This window comes from Manduca sexta, chromosome 18 (assembly GCF_014839805.1).
Source record: "Manduca sexta isolate Smith_Timp_Sample1 chromosome 18, JHU_Msex_v1.0, whole genome shotgun sequence".
Classification (NCBI taxonomy): Eukaryota; Metazoa; Arthropoda; class Insecta; order Lepidoptera; family Sphingidae; genus Manduca; species Manduca sexta.
Genome location: NC_051132.1, coordinates 14,219,994 through 14,241,390, shown reverse-complemented (window position 1 = coordinate 14,241,390; position 21,397 = coordinate 14,219,994). Strand labels below are relative to the sequence as shown.

At 37.2% G+C, this 21,397-nt stretch overlaps 1 protein-coding gene across 3 annotated transcripts in view; it reads left to right on the top strand.

The window, feature by feature from the left end:
* LOC115449243 (unconventional myosin-Va) overlaps positions 1-20,374 on the top strand; it is a 46,251-nt gene extending 25,877 nt beyond the window's left edge. For 2 of the 3 annotated variants that reach the window (XM_030177001.2, XM_037440218.1), the window contains 24 exons: positions 294-451; positions 743-917; positions 1,109-1,198; positions 1,485-1,669; positions 2,124-2,380; positions 5,223-5,349; positions 5,830-5,908; positions 6,429-6,524; positions 7,267-7,375; positions 7,874-8,017; positions 8,342-8,421; positions 10,162-10,191; positions 10,716-10,825; positions 11,030-11,137; positions 14,626-14,725; positions 14,809-14,923; positions 15,500-15,634; positions 16,043-16,247; positions 16,625-16,770; positions 17,081-17,301; positions 17,662-17,811; positions 18,074-18,205; positions 18,586-18,702; positions 19,184-20,374. In XM_030177001.2, coding sequence (XP_030032861.2) covers positions 294-451; positions 743-917; positions 1,109-1,198; positions 1,485-1,669; positions 2,124-2,380; positions 5,223-5,349; positions 5,830-5,908; positions 6,429-6,524; positions 7,267-7,375; positions 7,874-8,017; positions 8,342-8,421; positions 10,162-10,191; positions 10,716-10,825; positions 11,030-11,137; positions 14,626-14,725; positions 14,809-14,923; positions 15,500-15,634; positions 16,043-16,247; positions 16,625-16,770; positions 17,081-17,301; positions 17,662-17,811; positions 18,074-18,205; positions 18,586-18,702; positions 19,184-19,312 — 3,198 coding nt within the window. In that variant the 3' untranslated portion in view covers positions 19,313-20,374. The remainder of the gene's footprint in view (positions 1-293; positions 452-742; positions 918-1,108; positions 1,199-1,484; positions 1,670-2,123; positions 2,381-5,222; positions 5,350-5,829; positions 5,909-6,428; positions 6,525-7,266; positions 7,376-7,873; positions 8,018-8,341; positions 8,422-10,161; positions 10,192-10,715; positions 10,826-11,029; positions 11,138-14,625; positions 14,726-14,808; positions 14,924-15,499; positions 15,635-16,042; positions 16,248-16,624; positions 16,771-17,080; positions 17,302-17,661; positions 17,812-18,073; positions 18,206-18,585; positions 18,703-19,183) is intronic. The other variant, XM_037440217.1, reaches the window with a different exon arrangement.
* Positions 20,375-21,397: the final 1,023 nt, after the last annotated feature.

Below are 21,397 nucleotides of genomic sequence, written 5' to 3'. Positions count from 1 at the left end.
TACCTAAAGGTATCTAAAGGCGATTTAAATCCTTGTACTGAGACTAGTTGTACGATGCGGATAGTTATAATTAGCTTAGATATGAAGCGTTCAGCTATCGGTGAAGAGAAACATCGTGAGGAAGCTTACATACCAGGGAAATTCTCTATTCTTTGAGGGTGTATGAAGTTTATTAATCCGTATTAGTCCAGCCTGGTAGAATAAGGCCTAGTCCCACTCAGTAGTAGACCAGGTCCGTGCCCAGTAGTGGGACAGTATATAATGCACGCTAATATTATTACCGGTTGTTGTAGGTGGCGTACCTGGAGAAGGTCCGCGCCGACATCCAGCGCGAGTACTGCGTGCGCGTGCAGAGCTGCGTGCGGCGCTTCGTGGCGCGGCGCCGCTACACGCGCCTGTGCGCCGCGCTGCGGGCGCTGCAGGCGCGCGCGCGCGGCTACCTCGCGCGACGGTGAGCACGCGGGGCGTTACGCTGTACTCTATGGTTTCAGTGACGTCATTGTACTACTGCTGTACTTGTAGTCTTTGGATCGATCCCTGCCTTGGATAAAATAAATTGAATTTTCTTCTTAGTGTCACCATGGAGTTACGAACCCTGTAAATGGCAATAGGCTCGCCTCGATTACTGGGACCTAACTTATCACTGCCTGGAAAAGAGCATGTTGTTATATATTTATGTAACCTATAGATACTGTTGAATAACTGTTATGATTTTTATATACATTACATTATCTTTGTACAGCAAAGCGCACGAGATCCGTCGTCACCGCGCCGCCATCAAGATCCAAAGGAACGTGCGCGGCTGGCTGGCGCGCGTCAAGTACCAGCGGCTCAGGAGGCTCGCCATCGGACTGCAGGCGCATGCGCGAGGATACCTCGCCAGGAAACTGTACCAGGATAGGAGAAAGGTGTTGGCGGTAAGTGCGGCGATAATCGTTGGAAAAACATTCGTCTCACAAGTCTTATTCATCAAGTTTATAATGACTTTTTTTGGAATCGTGGGTTAAATTTAGAGGATTAAATATCACTTCAATTAAGTGAATTACATGTCAGTCTGCCGGCCTATGCTGTAATAGAAATATGCTAAGCTATATGTATGTATTCTCAGGTGATAACCATCCAGCGATATGCGCGCGGTTACCTTGCAAGGCAGAGGGTTAAGAAGATGAAGAGACACATTGTCGTGGCGCAGTCAGCGGTATGTATTAAAAAATCTTCCTTGCATTAATCGATGTTTTTATCGATACAAATGCGTTAATATCGATTACTCACTTTGCTTTAGCTATCAAAGAGACGCTCATCTACTCGCATTGCAGACGCAATAATTACATATTTAAATCGATACATTGTCTAAACGAAATCGATACATACGTGTAAATGAAATGCGTAAAATTACCCATTTTTGTATTGTTTATGTTCGTAAAAATATACAGTATAAAACTTTTAAGGATTACACACCCTATTAAAATATTCTTTGCTGGTAGATACGACGGTTCCTAGCGCGTCGCCAGTACAAGCGCTTACGCATCGAGGCTAGGAGTTTGGACCACGTGAAGACGCTGAACAAGGGTCTGGAGAACAAGATCATCAGCTTGCAGCAGAGGCTCGGAGATGCGATGGAGAAGAACAAGACCATTGAGCCGCTGCTCGCACAGATTGCGGAGCTGAAGTGAGTAACACTGGACTATTATGAGCATGAAGTAGGTGAAAGTATGGATAGATGGTCAGGAAAGTCAAACAAATTATAAATACAAAATAAGTTCTAGTCCAAGGCGGATATTTAAGGGCTGTATATGTATATCTCTCTCTTTTTCATGCTGTGGAACAGAAGATAGATAGATAGAGAAGATAGTCCCCCCCGTGACCATGAAGGCTGCAAAGTCTTCGAAACGTCGCGAGAAAACTAAAATATAAAAAACCGCGATAAAATCCGAAAAATAGTTTAATTTTAATGTCTAACAGTCGCGTAAACATAAGAATTAATAGAACGTGGGTTCGATACCTACAGAGCGATCAAATTTTTATGATAACCATTTTTTGTTGTGTGTGCCCATATTATTTTTTTGTATTTACAACACAATTTTAGTATTTTTCATATACTGATCCTTGTGTTTCCCTTGCAGAGCCAAACTCGAAGTCCTCAAGCTGGTTGAAATAGAGTTCAAGACTTTGAAAGTGGACAACACAGACAAGGACAGTCTGATCAGCGCTCTGCAGGCCGAGCTGACGAGCGAGCGAGACAGCAACAAGAGGCTTATAGAGGAAAAGAAAGAGATAGAAAAGCAATACAAGAAAGACAAAGATTTATGGGAAGAGGAAAGTGAGAAGCTCGCCAACGAGTTGAGAAGTAATAAGGAGCATTTCGAGTTGGCAATCGAAGGTTAGTATTGTAACTAAAGGCGTACATACACAACGTTTCTAAACGAACTTACGACATTCTTCTGCCGCAAATACAACGCGTAGTGAACGCTAGGCAATCGGGAATTGTTTCTTTTGATAGTACCGCCTAGGGAATGCAATCTCGCGAGATTTTAGACCTTATCCCGATCTTACGAGACCATGAATCCAATCTCGCGAGATCTCGCAATATCGTCAATACTTGGAGAACACGTAGTTAAAAAGCGTCGGAAGCGTAAGTTCTCACGGGGTAAACAGACGTGTAAATAATATAAACAAATCGTCATTTTGACAAGAACTGTAAGTGCAGGCACATATTTACATTCTATAGTATGCTCAGACAAGAGTCATACAAAATTATTTCCTATGTTTTCGCGAATGTTAGACATTAAAATTAAACTATTTTTCGGATATCGCAGTAAAATAGTTTAATTTTAAGAGTCATACTAGGTCGCGTATTTCTCCCATGCACACCGGAGTAGGCGGCTACCATACGCGGCAACATACATGATAATAATATTGGAATATATTATAGGCTTCTACCTAGCCCGTGGGCCACCTCTATGATAATAGTCACAGCATTTAATTCCACCCTTGGTAAATTCGGAATGATAAGACTGCGAGTACCTTGAATTATTTAATGCATATTTTTAATGTAGATTGTATAAAAGTGATATGATAAGGGGTGATAACAGTGATATGCGTGCAAGATATAGCCAGTAATTAGTTTTCGCTATTATCGATGTTGCGGTCGTGTGGAAATTATGTTATCATGGAAAAGGTCTGGGTATTCGATAAAGAGAAGTGGAGTATCAAAGCTGTCAAATAGAAATGTTTTCATGATTCATTTCTGATCTTCTGACTGAGGCGGTGGCATAGTTGTATTATGGTACGACTGCAAAGCTGAGGTCTCCGGTTCGATTCTTGAGTCGAGCAAAGTTTTTAATCAGTATTAGCCCGGCGTCAGGAATTTATACTTGATATAAGGATAAGCTTTCACTCTATCACATGATGCGACAGAATGCACTCGGCTGAAAAATAGGTGCTCCAGTTGCGCGTCGCACCCCTTGGAGGATAAAAGGCTTGAATTAGGCGTAATTTGGCAAAATTATTATTTCGTAAAGATTTCATTTATTTTACAAGCTGTTAGTCGACTCAATAAAATATAAATTACCATCAAAACTGCCACACTGTCATGTTTATTTTATTTACATTGAAAAATGTAGTAGACTTTTCCAAAAATGTTATGACATATCGATACCAAAGCAAGTAGTTATATCATAGAATTCCTTAAATTAATCATTGCGGTAACATCAACACTGACGCCACTAGTACGTGTCAAAAAGATATATGTTTTTGTGTAATAATGGAACTTTTACGTAAATCAAAGAAAGCGATGGATTTACTGTGATTTTTTGTGAAGTGATATTATATAAAAATATAGTAGAAGAATAAAAGTGCTGTCTTATAATAATATAGTGAAGAAAGTTCGATAAACTTTACGTTGTTGTTTACATAGTAGATAAAACAGTTTTTGACAAAAAATAGGATATGTAAACACTTTGCAAGATCATTTTGTATTCGGACATGTCATTGCGCGGGTTGTAGTTAGTTGATAAATTATACAGTTTTGGTTGACGTGTGTGTAACGTTTTTCAAAATAATAAACTGTTCTCTGTAAAGATTGCTGTGAAATAAATGAATCAAACACAATATTATTAAACGGCCGAAAATAAAATCGTCTAAATCAAAACACATATAATCAACATCCATAAGTCAAATTTACAAGTGGCGTTAGAAATGTTTTACTAAAGTGTGGACTATGTGATATAATGATCTGAATGTGAATGTACAATGTTGATAACTGAAACAATGGCGCCGGAAGCTAAGAAAGTGTCGTTTGAAGACGAAAACCACGCACACGTGCTGTGGGCGAGAGAGTTCGAGAACAGAGCGCAGTTTTGGAAAGGTAGTACAGGACAACAATAAAGTAGGTCAGAGTTCGAAAACAGAGCGCAGTTTTGGAAAGGTAGTACAGAATAACAATGAAGTAGGTCATCAAATAGGTACAGGGTTTGATAGTCTTCTAGTTTGATCTGAAGTTGCCGTCAAATAACCTTGTGGACTCGATATCTATCATAATAACAACATGTAATTAACATTTTTTTTTTTCAATGGAGGGCCGTCGACATTTTAACTAACCGTCCGAAAAGCTGTTACGCATCTATTTATGTAAATTTAAAGCCCTTGTCTCAAGTTGAGATCGAAGCAGAAAGGGTTACAAGAAGGGGATTATTGTGGGTCACGGCAGTTTCCTCTGACTGCTTGCAATGCAAAAGGAAGCGCGTATTTCTCTGTCTGTTTATGGAACAATGTCGCATATTGTCTAATCACCATTTTCAATAAACGATCCCATTCGCTTTTTTCGATTTATCTCAAAAATTGAGGAATCAGAAAAAATATTGTTGACACATTTACAATATTTTCTTGAGGGGATGATGTGTATAAAAGGAAATAAATCAGGACTCGTTATGTACAAATGACCTTTCTTAAGGAAGAAGTATAGTATATTCCTCACTAATAATTATCCTTATGTACCCTTTTTAAATCCACTAGCCATACAATTTCCTTACCCATCAACATAATGACGGTTGTATGGCCACGTCAGCAATTTTCTTGTTTTTTCTTATTAGAATTTTTTTTTTTTAAACCAGTTTAATTTATAAGTCATTTACCTTAACAACCATCTATATTTGTTTAAACTGTTGTTTCTAGATTGTTAAAACGTTTGAGTTGAATCTAAACACTAATTTACTCCATTTCAGAAAGAGATAAACAGCATGAGATAGAGAAGAACGCGTTGAGCGCAGAACTAGAGGCGGAAAGACAGAGTCGACAGAAGTTATTGTCCTCACAGTACGAGCTGCAGGAGCGGATCGACACACTGCAAAGGTTTTTATATAACTTATAATAAAATTTGTATGAAGAAGTAATGATCATATTAATATTTGTATATGCTCATGATAAACCCGGCCTTTTATTGTCACTTCTTTTTTGGGGACACGCTAATTCTCGAAAGTTTTAAGTCCATAATTTTTTGTACCCCCCCGTTCCTGTACTTTTAAATGGCAATTGTTTCGATATTTTGGACATCTCCTTTGGGGTAATGCGTGTCCCCGGTGTGCCTCCACAAAAAGCTCTGGATAATGAATATACCTATAAACAAAGGAATAAATAAATTCATTACGTATTGCAGATTTAAATTTTATTAATTTAATTCAGCATCCACAGATGGATTCATATTATTATTTCATTGTGTACAGATTATGCAAAGGCTTCCACAGATAATACAATCAGTATCAAATTAAATTTAGTGTATGAGTAGGTTTAATGGATTGATATGATTATATAGTAGTAATATTGTTATTTTAGGGCGCCGCCGACCAAAGAACACAGGAGGTCGCTCTCCGATGCCAGCAATAACTCGCAGCAAGAAACTACGGTAGAAGATGTGAGTAATTCACTATAGTATATAATTAATGTCATAAGAATTTGTCGTTATAAAAGTTCCGCTATATATTTCCCCGGGGTAAAAGTAGCCTATGTCCTTCCCAAGGTCTCGAACTGTCTCCACACCAAATTTCATTGATTTGTTGGTTAGTTCCTGAGATTAGCACGTTCAAACAAACAAACTCTTCAGCTTTATATAACAGTGTAGATTTATTGTTTGATTATATTAATATCATATCAGTATAAATCGTATGTTTTTGATGTTTCAAAAGAAATATCTATGTTGTACAATTAAATCCTTTGTAACCATGTATCCCTAAGATATTTCACTGAAATCGTAACGGACTCGGCCTGTAATTTAAAAAAAATAATAGTGTTATATGAGTATTCTCTTTGAATTGCTCTTCGGTTCAAAAGAAACGTGGTTTTCTAAATTTTTTTGTTGTTGGTCCTACTATCAATTTATCTCCTTCCAATAATTATTCGATCTTTACATGGCGAGGTAATATTTCTGTTGTCAGGACTACGGGTATGGCTCAGTCAGATCGGTGGAGACGACGCGGCCCGCACTCGAGGCCGTTAACTGGTCCGCCGGCTCACACAATGGACCCATGCCGGTAAGTATTTAAGACTTGATCGTCTATTATTGTAAACTAGCTGACCCGGCGAACTTCGTACCGCCATATTTTTTCTTCTATCTCATTCACACACTCATTTTTCTGTGATTTTTAAATATTTGCTATTTTTTTTTCTCCATACAATAATGAAAACATAAAAGAAAGATTTATCCAATTTGGTGCAGTCGTTTGGAAGCTATATGCGTACAAACATTTCGGTGATTCATTTTTATTTATATAGATGAAGAGGCTCCAAGTATGCTATAAAATTTAAAGAAATTTTCCGGATAGTTCAGATTATTTTTTGCATAATCCAGCACTATATTCACGATTTTAATAATACTCATACACTTCAAGCCGTTATCCCCGAAGGGTTAGGAAGCGGTGCAACCAGCGTATCCATTTTTCGCCTGTGTAATCCAGCCCATGATGTGATAGGGGTCGAAAATAATAATGTTTATAATTGGTGTATACCTATATTGTATAATGTAGTATAGAAATATTTATAAAGGAGTCCAGGGTAGCGCGACCCGGCCTGTTCTCGATCTACCGTCCTAATAAATATCAGTCTCGTTTTACGTGTGATTCATTGCGCTTCGTCCTACACAATATCTTGTGAATACCTTATTATATAGATCAATAATAATACTGAATTTTATATATTATGCCACTGCTGGGCCCAGGTTTCCTCTACTATAAGGGTTAGAATACTCATGTCTTGTTATTGTTGCTGTTCTAATAGATCGCAGATGCCGGGCTGGTGTTGCGCATGCAGAACAGAATATCAGCTCTACAGAGCGAACTATCGAGGACCGCGAAGCGAGCCGCGGACTTGGAGGAGAGGCTTATGAGTAAGTCGTGTCTTTAGTACATTTTTAATTGCATATTGATTCTCCCAATAGTCTTAAAATGTGTGTAGGTTTTATTCTAACCATTTGTATCTAGAAAAATAAAAATATACATAGTTTTGCTTAAACTGCTTAAATACAATCAATTCACTTACCACTGCTGAACTTAAGCTTCTTCAAGTGAGCGCCAACCATGCCGGTCTTGAGCAGCCCGTGTCCAACTAGAATCGCGTTATGATTATTTTTGATTCGCATTAACCAAAATTGGTAGTAAGGGTTCGAAGGACCAATACAAATTATTACAATTTGATGCATTAACTTGAGTGTAATTTTGATTTTTTTCTTAATTTTAATAACTTTCAGTAGACATAAAAAAGCAATACCCATTAACTTCTTCCATACCACTTAAATACGTACATAGTTGAAAGAAAAATATAATCATAATTTAATGTCATACCACATAACACTGCTTGTAATACTAATCGCTTCTCGTCCCCGCAGACCGCCTGTCATCCCCCCCTTCGAACCCAAGCACAGACCGCTTCAAGCTGGAAGAGCTGGAGATAGAAAACAAGAAGCTGCGCGAACACCTGGACCGGCTGCGCGCCGCGGGAGACTCCACTCATGTCTCTAAGGAGGTGATGGGTGAGTATACAGCTGTAAATACTGGAACAGCTGGAACTGCTGTAACAGTTGGACATGGATAGCATAAAGTTGTTACAGCTTTAAATAGAATAATTAAATATATACCCAATTTTTTAAATGTCGACTACAACAAAACTAATTTTGCATAATAAAGGCGTTACAAAAACGTGATAAAACGACTCATGTAGAGCTACAGCCGACATGCTTGTATTTAAAAGAGATATATTCACAAAAATGTAAAGAACCACGTCTAAAATAATTCTTATGTAGTCCTATTGCGCGTCAGGTACTGCCCGATGGTCTTAAAAGTTGATTTTTTCACAGAACAATTAACCATAATGCAGAAGGAACTGGACAGGAGGAGGGACGAGTGCGTGCAGCTCAAGAGTGTTCTCTCTAATCAGGTTAGTCATTGGTTATATTGTATTATTGATATTTTATATGGCGGTTGTCAATATAGTTACGTAAAGTGGCTCGCCGTTTTTCAGTTATAACGGCACTTTTGATTGACAGTTTCGTATAATTTTAAGACTATCATACTTTAATTTAAACATTACTAAAATGACATATAAAATATCCACCAATTATTATCGAAATCTGTCAAATTTTAAGCGCGTAATTAAATTAATATGTTTACAATATAAATGAGAAATTTGAGAATAGTTTTGGGCCACTTAATTCAAAATGATAATGCAAAATTGCATCTGGTCTGAAAAGCGAACTAAAAAATCGTATGACTCAATGATGTTTGCTGATCATTATTTTTTAATTATGTTTTTACCAAGAGGTAGTAGATTTGCCGTATCCAAAAAAATCTTGCTTCTTTATTTTAACTTCATAGATATGAGTAGTTCAATACAAAATATGGATTTCTTTCCAAAGGTATCTAGAATCTAAATAGAACATATTACTTTCGCAAACAAACGCAATCAAGAAAAATCATCTGTTATCGTTATCTCTGGATAAATATTGATTTGATAAAAAATGTTTGCTCTAGTTAACCAATAGAGAATATTTTGGTGTGACTGTCTGTAACAAAGTTAAATTGCTTTTGGAAGTTAGACTCAATTAATAAGCGCTTATGGGTATATTTTAACTGTTGAATGTTTTTCATGTATTGTAAGGCATAGAAATTATAATGATTGATACCACACAGCCAATAGTAGTAGAGAATAGAAATGGAGCTATTTTATAAAAGAACGAGCCAATACGAGTGTCATTATTAGTAAAAAAGAAAAATATTTTCGTTTATTCGACTGTGTACATTTGTTTTTCTTTTGTTTAGTTTGTTTTGTTTGAACGTCTTTACACGTCATGCTGCAAGTTGCAAGTGACAGTTTCCAGGAAACCGTGACATAAAAGTTAAATGATAATGTTTTTAATGTATTTATACTAGTTGGATATCACTTTTGGACCCAAGCTCTCGCTCATTTGTTCGTATAAACATAAAGACTGATGATACTAATAATAAAAGAGTGATGTGTGCAATATAAATAGTTCAGTGATTTTAATTAGTGAAATAAAAAAAAATCGTTGAAAATAGATATGACTTTGTCCGGTGTGAAAATATCGAAAACCCTGTACATGGATACGCCACGGTTTCGTAGCAATTTCTATTATTGTCAAAACCAGGTATTAGTTTGTGCTATGATAATGAAGCTTGAATGTGTAGTGCGTCACATCTGACGGCTATAGACGTTTTGCATTTTGGCGACATCAATATCCGATCGAAATTGAACGTTTTGTTATTGTGCAAATATGTAAAAACCCCTGTTCGATCCGATACAAGCATATAATATTTCAGGCCAATAGTATTACTAAAACTATACAAAAAAAAATGTATACCAATTATTATATCTAGTATTTAATTAAATTAGATTTCCATAATAGAGTAATTATGCTGTTTTATAATTTTCAAATTGGATAACATAAATAGTACTAAATGTAGTCACCTAAAAATACTATCACCGATCGAGCAGGGTTTTTTTTACATATTATATATTTTTTTGCTAGATTTAAACAAGTCTTAGGATAAATATAACAGCATTTACTGCGGCATATCATTTAAAAAGATTCATATTATCAGTTCCCATTTTCAACTAGTATATTTCTACTTGTTAACTCAATAAATATTTTATGCGCAGAAACCATGGTTCCAAGCGCTCAAGAACGTTGTGAGTAACTAGTATACGTCACACGGCTTCACCCGGCTTTGTTTATTTTGCCATACCTAGCTCATAAAAATAATAGTTTGATAATATTGTGTGCTAATAATGTATTTTTATATCATCCTTCATGATTCCAAATTTTTAACATATTTTTTTTTCGTGACGTGATATTACGTCCAGAGGTTTTGTTTATAAAACGACGTTTATATTAACATCAGTTTAATAACGGGACCCTATTCTACATAGAATCGAAGTTTTTTCTTTTTGTTTTTTCACTGTAACTTTTTATCTACGAGAAAGTAGTAGTTTTTTTTTCTATTTAAATACAATTTTATAAATTATTTTAAAATAAACTAATAATAAATGTGGCATCTTTTTTTCCATATTCATATTTTTTTGCATGATATAATTGTTTAACACCAACCACCATGCCATACTGTACTATTAAACCTTGTAAAAATACATTTTAATGTAATACTAACATGAAAGTATCTAATAATCATTTTTGTAAATTCCTACGTCGTATTTAGACGGTGAACCTGAAATCTTTGGCATCTTCTAACTACGGCTCCGATGTCGACATCATTAACGAAGATGGTGAGCTGGCTACCGCCTACGAAGCGCAGAAGGGCATTAATAGGTTCGTAAGCTTTCATAGATAATAATTATAAAAATTTTGCTCAGTCATTAACGTAACTCCTTTCCTTAAATAAAAAGTATCTTCCCATTGGCATAGTAGGCAGAGTATTCAGTCTCTACTAGTTTGAACCGTTGTTTATCCTTTCAGACGACAAATGTAAAAAATAGTTTTCATAGAGTATTTTATCTTATTATGCATTTACAGGCAATTACAAGAGGAGTTATTAGCCGAGAAGAAATTCTATTCGGATCACATATCGAAAGCGAAATCTGAAATTGACAGACTTCGAGAGGAGAACGAGAAGTATCAGAAGTAAGTCCGACCACATAATATTGTTTTAAGAAGGATATATTTTTAAATTGAGAATAGTCAGTAAGAAAAAATGAGAGAGAGAGACCTAGCTTGTTTTTCTGGTGGTATTTTATAATGGAAATGTATTTTTTTTTAAATGTTAGTGTTTCTTTTTTATTATGACGTAATAAGACGTCCTGTGGGAGATCTGCATTAACAAACGTGTGAGATATCATCATGCATGGTGGTTAAGAGTCACACACGATTTTTTTTATACATTTCGCTGGTTTTTATGTGGGTTTCTTCGGAAGTAAATAGGCTTTTCTACATCATGCGTCATAATTTGATCTCTTTCAGCAACGACGAAGCTCGCAATTTGAGAAGATATTGGCATGATCTCAATGAACCACTTAAATCTATATTTATTGCAAAAAATATATTCATAGATTTAACATTTTCTATTTTGCGTATAGTATAAAATGTGTAAATAATTGTTGATTATAATGCTAGCTGTGATTTATTATTATTGTTATTTATTAAAGCGTTGGAATAAACTTTGGTAGTGTGAATTGTGGCTTGAAGTCCAAAATATGTTTATTTGGACCTCTTGTGCCTTAACTTGACCTACTAGTGGCATAGTTGGCTGATCTACGAATATGAGTACTTATAACCACGAATCTGTTCTTTCAAAGAAACAGGTGTTTCGTAAGCATGCTTATTAAAATTATTACAAAAATATGTGCGCGTAATTCAAGCATACATAATAAGTAAACCATAGCAAAAATAAAGCAATACAAATATGGATTTCCTATAATAAAAAATGAGATGTAATCATTTAACTATACTCTCCTATTCGCACATCCGTAATTCTTACAATGACTTAAGATTTTTACAAGACTCTACAAGCTTGTTGCGTCCATTAGCTATTTCAAAGCGCATTGTATCTATCTATTTATTTATGTATCATCAGCTCATTGAGGCCATGAGCTCTTCTAAAACTAATTGTAACCACCAGCTCATTGTAGCTATCAGCTATTTTCAAAACTCATTGTAATCACAAACTTTCTTTATTTAGCAGCTCTTTTGAGGGCTCACTTTGTTCACCAACTGGTTATAGTCATGAGCTGTTTTCATTGTAACCATCTACGCATTGTAGCCAAGAGCTCATTGTAATCACGGGCTCTTTTCGGAGCCCATTGTAACTACCAGCTTATAAGCATTAGCCCTTCACAGGGTTTATTGTAGCTATTAGCTCTTTTCAAAGCTCAATGTAACTACTACCTCTTTGAAGCTATCAACTTTTTAGAACTTATTATGACTATCAGTATTTTTCAGAACTACCAAAACCAAGCTGTAATCACGCCGGTTTTTTTCAAAACCAAGCTGTAATCACGCCGGTTCTTTTCAGGACCAAGCTGTAATCACGCTGGTTCTTTTGATATCCAATCTGTAATAACGTAGGTTCTTTTCAGAACCATGCTGTCATCACGCCGGTTCTTTTCAGGACCAAGCTGTAATCACGCTGGTTCTTTTAATAACCAATCTGTAAGCACTCTGGTTGTTTTCAGAACCATGCTGTAATCACGCCGGTTCTTTTCAGAACCAAGCTGTAATGACGCTGGTTCTTTTCAGAACCAAGCTGTAATCCCGCAGGTTGTTTTGATAACCAAGCTATAATCACGCTGGTTCTTTTCATAACAAATCTGTAATCACGTAGGTTCTTTTTAGAACCATGCTGTAATCACGTAGGTTCTTTTCAGAACCACGCTGTAATCACGCTGGTTCTTTTGATAACCAATCTGTAATCACGTAGGTTCTTTTCAGAACCATGCTGTAATCACGCCGGTTCTTTTCAGAACCATGCTGTAATCACGCCGGTTCTTTTCAGAACCAAGTTGTAATCATGCTGGTTCTTTACAGAACCACACTGTAATCACGCTAGTTCTTTTCATAACAAATCTGTAATCACTTAGGTTCTTTTCAGAACCATGCTGTAATCACGCCGGTTCTTTTCAGAACCATGCTGTAATCACGCCGGTTCTTTTCAGAACCAAGTTGTAATCATGCTGGTTCTTTACAGAACCACACTGTAATCACGCTAGTTCTTTTCATAACAAATCTGTAATCACTTAGGTTCTTTTCAGAACCATGCTGTAATCACGCCGGTTCTTTTCAGAATCAAGTTGTAATCATGCTGGTTCTTTTCAGAACCAAGTTGTAATCATGCTGGTTTTTTTCAGAACCAAGCTGTAATCACGATAGTTCTTTTCAGAACCATGCTGTAATCACGCCGGTTCTTTTCAGAACCAAGTTGTAATCATGCTGGTTCTTTTCAGAACCAAGTTGTAATCATGCTGGTTTTTTTCAGAACCAAGCTGTAATCACGCTAGTTCTTTTCAGAACCATGCTGTAATCACGCCGGTTCTTTTCAGAACCAAGTTTACATCATGCTGGTTCTTTTGATAACCAATCTGTAATCACCCCGGTTCTTTTCAGAACCAAGCTGTAATCACGTCGGTTCTTTTCAGAACCAAGTTGTAATCACGCTAGTTCTTTTCAGAACCAAGTTGTAATCACGTAGGTTCTTTTCAGAACCATGCTGTAATCACGCCGGTTCTTTTCAGAACCAAGCTGTAATCACGCTAGTTCTTTTCATAACAAATCTGTAATCACGTAGGTTCTTTTCAGAACCATGCTGTAATCACGCCGGTTCTTTTCAGAACCAAGTTGTAATCATGCTGGTCCTTTTCAGAACCAAGTTGTAATCATGCTTGTTCTTTTGATAACCAATCTGTAATCACGCCGACTCTTTTCAGAACCAAGTTGTAATCACGCCGGTTCTTTTCAGAACCAAGTTGTAATCACGCTAGTTCTTTTCAGAAACAAGCTGTAATCACGTAGGTTCTTTTCAGAACCATGCTGTAATCACGCCGGTTCTTTTCAGAACCAAGCTGTAATCACGCTAGTTCTTTTCATAACAAATCTGTAATCACGTAGGTTCTTTTCAGAACCATGCTGTAATCACGCCGGTTCTTTTCAGAACCAAGTTGTAATCATGCTGGTTCTTTTCAGAACCAAGTTGTAATCATGCTGGTTCTTTTCAGAACCACGCTGTAATCACGCTAGTTCTTTTCATAACAAATCTGTAATCACGTAGGTTCTTTTCAGAACCATGCTGTAATCACTCCGGATTTTTTCAGAACCAAGCTGTAATCACGCTAGTTCTTTTCAGAACCATGCTGTAATCACGCCGGTTCTTTTCAGAACCAAGTTTTAATCATGCTGGTTCTTTTGATAACCAATCTGTAATCACGCCGGTTCTTTTAAGAACCAAGCTGTAATAACGCTGGTTCTTTTGATAACCAAGCTGTAATCACGCCGGTTCTTTTCAGAACTAAGCTGTAATCCTGCCGGTTCTACTAGAACCAAGTCATAACTTCGCTAGTTCTTAACGAAACCTGATATTACCAAACACTTTTAGTTGTTTCAATAATACATATTTATTGTAGGTTACTGAGCACGGATCTTAGCCAGGAGCCGAAGAATAAGAACCAAGAGTTTGCACAGAATGAAATCATCAGACTGGCGGCGGAAAGCCTGGCTCTTCAGGTATTGAATTATTACCCATTTTTCTTATTTGATTCTCACGTGGCTTGAAATAAAACTCATTCTTCATTTTATTGTACCTGCAGGAGCGTGTCGACAAATTGTCGGAGAGCTGTCGCCGGTACAAGAACCAGATCCGATTGCTCGCAATGAAATTGAAGGAAGTCGGCGTCGATGACGTCAACGATATACTGGAAAATGGTAAAATACTTACTAATAATAATAATATCAGCCCTGTATTATATACTTGCCCACCGCAGCTCCTCTACTACTGAGAGGGATTAGGCCTTAGTCCACCACGCTGGCCTAGTGCGGATTGGTAGACTTCACACATCTTCGAAATTCCTATAGAGAACTTCTCACATGTGCAGGTTTCCTCACGATGTTTTCCTTCACCGTTAAAGCGAACGATAAATTCACAAAGAATACACACATGATTTTAGAAAAGTCAGAGGTGTGTGCCCTTGGGATTCGGACATTCATCTCGGCAGTCCGTTCCACAAACAACTAGGCTATCGCCGCTTATATAAAATACTTACTACACGGCAAATCGAATTCATTTAAATTTCGTGATATCATACTGTGAGTATTATAGCATTAACATCTGGGTGATCTGGAATCGTTTAGGGAGGCCTATGCTAAGTGGACTAACAAAGGCTGAAAGTGATGATAGTTATCGCCCCCTTATTACATGAGGCTTAACATTGCGAATTGTGGATGTGATAACACCTCTGCCTACCCCTAAAAAGACTTGATATTATGTATGTATGTCCCCAGATCCCGTGGTGGTGCCTCACACGTCACTCACGCTGGAGATGGCGCCGGTGACGCGCAAGAAGGAGAGGGAGTACCTAGGCATGTTCGAGTACAAGATACAGGACGAGGCTGTTATTATCAAGAAGTTGATTACAGGTAGGTTAACGGGGTATGGAATAAGCATTTTGAGCTTGGTTGGGGTAGAATTTGTTAGAGAGTAAGATAAAATAAGAATGTAAAGTGTTTGCTGTTTAGGTTTTCGAAGGGCCAAACACCCATCCCCCTTCTTTTCACTTTATTCCCATTCCTATAATGATGGCGCAATCGATTTTGTTATGTTTTATAGGTATTTATGTGGGCGGAGCTTACGGAACGACATTCTTATTGGTGATTCACTCGTTTGAGTGCCAAAAGGCCAGAGAGGAAGAGATAGTGAATTATTCAGGCATATCACACTATGGTGTCACTCAGTATACATCAAAATATCTCTCTTTGATTGACGTCATATTTAAAGCCTTCAAACTTGTGAAACTTGTACATCCAAAACTCGACTTTTTCCACCAGACCTAAAGCCGAAAGTGGCGGTGGCACTTCTCCCGGGGCTGCCGGCGTACATCCTGTTCATGATGCTGCGGCACATGGACCACGTGGACGACGAGCCCAAGATGCACCAGCTGATGAAGGCTGTCCGCACCGGCGTCAAGAAAACCCTCAAGAAGCGGATCGACAGCATAGAGTACAACGCTCTTTGGCTCGCGAATATGTTAAGGTAAGAGCAATTATAGCTGTATGGGTTTGACCGAAAAAACGGCAGCAACTTCCTTGGTAATAATAAATCGATTGTTGACACGAAGACCACAGGTTTTAATTAAGGCACACGCCTCAGACTCTTCGTAGTTACGTGTTAATTATTTGTTAAATATAATCGCTGGCGCTGTGGTAAAGGTATAAGAAAGGTATGTTGTTTGTACTCTGCTGACCTGCAATAGGTCAGGGTGGTGGACTACCGACTAAGGTCTTTGATCAATAATAGAGGAGTCGTGCCCAGCTATGACACAGTAGAGTAAAGTAAAAAATTATAAGCTTCCACTGTACGTACGTATGCTCAATTTCTATGACAGTAGTATAAACTTAATTGGTTTGCAGATTACTGAACAACCTGCGTCAGTACAGCGGCGACGCGGTGTACCAGGCGACGAACACACCGCGCCAGAACCAGCAGTGTTTGCGCATCTTTGACTTGTCCGAATACAGGCAGGTGCTTAGCGACATCGCCGTCTGGATATACCAGGGTAAGTTACCACAATCACTCAGTTGGAGATATTGTAGCATTGAAAGTAGAGTGCTTTGGGATCTGGTTGGCATTTGAATTTTATGTTTATTACATGGAAATCCATTCATTGAATTTTGAACTTCTCCCACGATGGTTTATTTTTTATGAGCTAAAATCGAAGAAAATGTCTCCATAAATATGGTAAACTTATTTTGTCCCTTATCTTAATACTATTAAAAACTTAAAAAAATAAGAAACATATTAAGGAAAATAATAATAATAATTGGGATAAGATTGAGCGTTAACTATAAAGTTTGACAACTCGCCAGGTCTGATCCACCTGCTGGAGCGGCAGCTGGAGCGGCTGATCGTGCCGGCGATCCTGGAGCACGAGGAGATCAGCGGGCTGTCGGGCCCGGGCGGGCGCGCCGCGCCGCCGCCGGGCGCGGGCGCCGGCCCCGCGCGCCTCAAGCACGAGCTCTCCGCCGTGCACGACCACCTGCACACCTACGCCGTCGACCAGCCCTTGAGGGTCACTATATTCAAACAGGTACTTCACTTTCACAATATCGTTTGTATTCAATTCAAGGGTCACTATATTCAAACAAGTATGTACTACACTCTCACAATAATATCGTTTCTATAAAATTTATTGGGTTACTTTTTGTGAACTGCTTAACAGATATGAGCGGCTACGTTTAAAATAAAATAACAAATGAAGTCATGCTATGAAAAGCGAATTTCAAATTCATATTGTCTATGATATTTTTATTAAAAATAGGTCACCGTAATGTAAATCGTTCTTGTCTGATTGAAATATGCAATAAGGATCACACATATTTTCCATTATTACGCTGAAACGTAAAATAAATCAATAAAAATGTTTATACTATGGTTATTATTCCTACAGCTGTTCTACTACATCTGCGCGTACAGTCTGAACCAGTTGCTCCTACGCAAAGACCTGTGCTGTTGGGCCAAGGGCCTGCAGATCAGGTACAACATCTCCCACCTGGAGACCTGGATCAAGGAACACCTCGCCGAGTACGGACAGAAAAGCGTAAGTATTTATTACTGAAAAACATCGAATGTTATGCCTAATGAAGAAAATGATCTCAGTATCAAATTAGAAAGCTCATTATACTCTGTCGCCACAAAGTTGACAATACAATATTATTATACAAGTATATGTATAATATACCCAATGGTGCGCCAAACGAACGTTAAAAGATTTTTATGTTTGGAATCGATTTGAATTTAATAAACTTAGTAATCGATTATGTTAAAATTTTGCATAATCGATTATCTTTGTGTTTTCTCAGGTTGAAGAGGTTCTGAGCGTGTTGCGGCCGATCACGCAGGCGGTGCAGCTGCTGCAGGCGCGCAAGTCCATGCAGGACGTGCAGAGCACCGTCGACATGTGCGACTACCTCACCGCCATGCAGGTTTGCAAGGTGAGTGCACATCTTAAAACATATATTCGGCTAAATAAAACGATATTTAACCAACAGAGCTAAATAAGTTAAGTTGTAACTTGTTCTACCATGTCAGCTTGACTCGAGTTAACTGTGGTAACTATATACTGGGTACTGGTATAACTGTGGTACGGCAAATTGAAATAAGTGATTATTATAGTTTATAGAAATGACAGTGGCCCGTTGAAGTACTGCGCTCGTTATCTTGAATCTTTAGACGTTTTCAATTACCCAGTAATTTAGGTTCCAACTAAAACAACAGCGTTCAATGATAGAAATAGACCAGAAATTCCTCCAAAGACCTTTGTTTTATGATTTCCTAACACTTCAATTACTGGAAAACATAATACGCCCCACAGATCCTGAACATGTACACGCCGGCGGAGGAGTATGAAGTGAAAGTGACGAGGGAGTTCATCCACGAGATACAGAAGAAGATGCAAGAGAGGGCCGGCACCAACGCCGACAAGGAACCGGTAAGGACATCCACTATAGAACACGCGAATAAATTGGGATCGCCGCGAAACAATTTTTTGTTCTCGGTTGCTATCTTTGACATACCTGACTGCTACCACCGTTCCTGAACCACGAAACTTGTTTTTTTTTAATTAAAATTAATTTTGGGTTACGAAGGCTGCAAAGTCTTCGAAACGTTGGGACAAAGTTAAAATATAAAAATCGCGATAAAATCAGAAAAATAGTTTAATTTTAATGTCTAACATTCCTATAAACATAACATCAAGTTATGACCAGCATGAAGTTAGGCACGATACCTACCATTTACATTTGTTGGCACTCGCAAATAACTTCAAGCCGGCCATGACTGAGCATCTGTACCTTTGTTATAGTAAACCAGTTTATTCAAAATTCAAACGTCTATCAATTATCAATATGACTGATATTTGTGTAACTTATTTAGAAAAAACAATACCTGATCTTAATAACTTCCTTCCACAGCAAAACCTCCTGATGGACTCGAAGGTGATATTCTCAGTGCAGTTCCCGTTCAATCCGTCTCCGATACGGCTGGAGGCCATCGAGTTACCAGAAGTGCTGGGGCTGGACGGACTCCTCACCAAGATATAAAGCCTAGAGCATACATTGATGTGGTATAGCGTTCGGTACACAATACCGCTTAGGGTCGGCATAATAATGTTTTTTTTTAACATGTCTCTTGTGTTCAGATCAAAAGTCTTTCTGTCCTTTTCTCTCTTTAGTTCTTTCTTTATTTAATGCTGTTTTTTTTATTCGCGGTATTGAACGCCGTGCGTTGGAATGTTGTTGTGATTCCAATATTAAAAGTCATTACTGTTACATAAGCAAAAATGTAAGTTTTTAAGCATCCATGGTTGCTATTAACAATGTTTGACGAAAAGGATTTATTATTTGATTTTCATCAACATTCATGTGTTATGGCAAATGTACTTAAATTTGTTATAAAAAATCATAATAAACTATTAATGTTATCGCATACGCTTCGTCTAAAGGGTTTTGGATCTTGTGTACTTTTCATTTATGTACTTAAAAAAATGTGAAAATACACAAAGGGAGTATTATAATAATATCTGTATTTAGAAAGTATTGTGTTTATAAAAGTAGTTGTGAACGATTACTGATAAATTATGCAAGTATTCGATTATTACAATATCTCGATTGTAACATTAATGTGCATCTTAATCGACATTTTATATCGAAACTAATTAGTTTTAAAAGCCCGTTAATTTTGTTATTATCTTTTTGTGATAATGTTATATTCAATTTAATCAATAATATTTAATTATTACAAATCAATTTTTTGAGTCCTGTCTCTAGGACGAACAGCGTTTCTAATATTTCACCGCCTAAATGCTCTTATCAGCGAATCTATAAAGGTTAGTATCAGTACGCGTACCTTAATTAGATCAGTGTGAAGTTAGTAACAAACGGTATTGTAGCTTGTTAGAATGAAAGGTGTAAAGGCAGGTAAGTGACTAACTTCCAGATATTTAGAGCTACTTTTTTATTCAAGGATGTATAAGTCAATGAAAATCACATTCGACTGCCGGAAGTTCTTAACTCTTCTTCAGAGTTCTGGAATATGGTAGAGTTAACACAATTTCTAATCTTGTTGCTCACGATTCCCGTCCTTGTAGGGTGTCCATTCCAAAACACCTTTAGTTCGATGATGGCTAATACGCGTCAAAGCGATGTGACATCGCAAAGTAAATATTCCGTGGCATTGTGACGTCATAATATGTTTACGTGCTATAAAAAACTTCCTTTGCTATATAGCATCATCTTGATGTGTTTCCGTAAAGTGTTAAGATGGAATAATAATATTATTAAAATGATCAATTAAATATGAATATCTATTTGTGTATTTATGTTATTAAATAATATTTATCGAATGTAAATATAATCGATTTAATCGATACATCGATTTAGTTCAAAACATTCCTTTGTTATACTGTGAACTTGTGTTCCTATATATTTTATGTAATATTGCCATACAAATCGGGTGCCATTATATTAAGAAAAAATCATTGCCACATTTATATTTTGTTTTTATTGGGCGTATTTGAGATGAGGAATAAATTAATTTAGGCCGGCATAATTGTGTCAACTGTCGAGGGGTAATCATCACTTGACATTCTATTGCATCCCACTCCATTTACCATCAGGTGCAGTGGTATCGGTTTGACGTGATGTATAAAAAAATATATATATATATTTTCGGCCTCCTATCTCTTGGCCTTCTGATTGCTCGATGCGTCCAACTCTACATTATTTATGCTTTCTAAATATTCTTTATGGGACTGTAAGTAAGTTGTTTTTTTGCGTGATAGGTCTTCCACGGCCGCTTCCAAACGTTCCGATGTACATTCCATTAGTATTATTTGTATTTATTTATATTGTTTTTGTACAACGAATTTATTTTTACAACATTGTTATTTGATATTTTTTGTTATATTTTGCGATGGAAAAAGGCGTGGATGGTAGACAATAATAAATATTACTTAAGGCGATACCTCAAGGTCCATTTTCATACATTTTGTTTCACCTTTAATCTGGGTAACTAAACAAGTATTGGCAAGTAAAGAATTTAAATTCACGTCTAGTTAGTGATTAGTTCTCGCAGTTGAAAGAAAAACGTAAAATAATTAATAATCATGGATATTTCGGCCTTTAAAA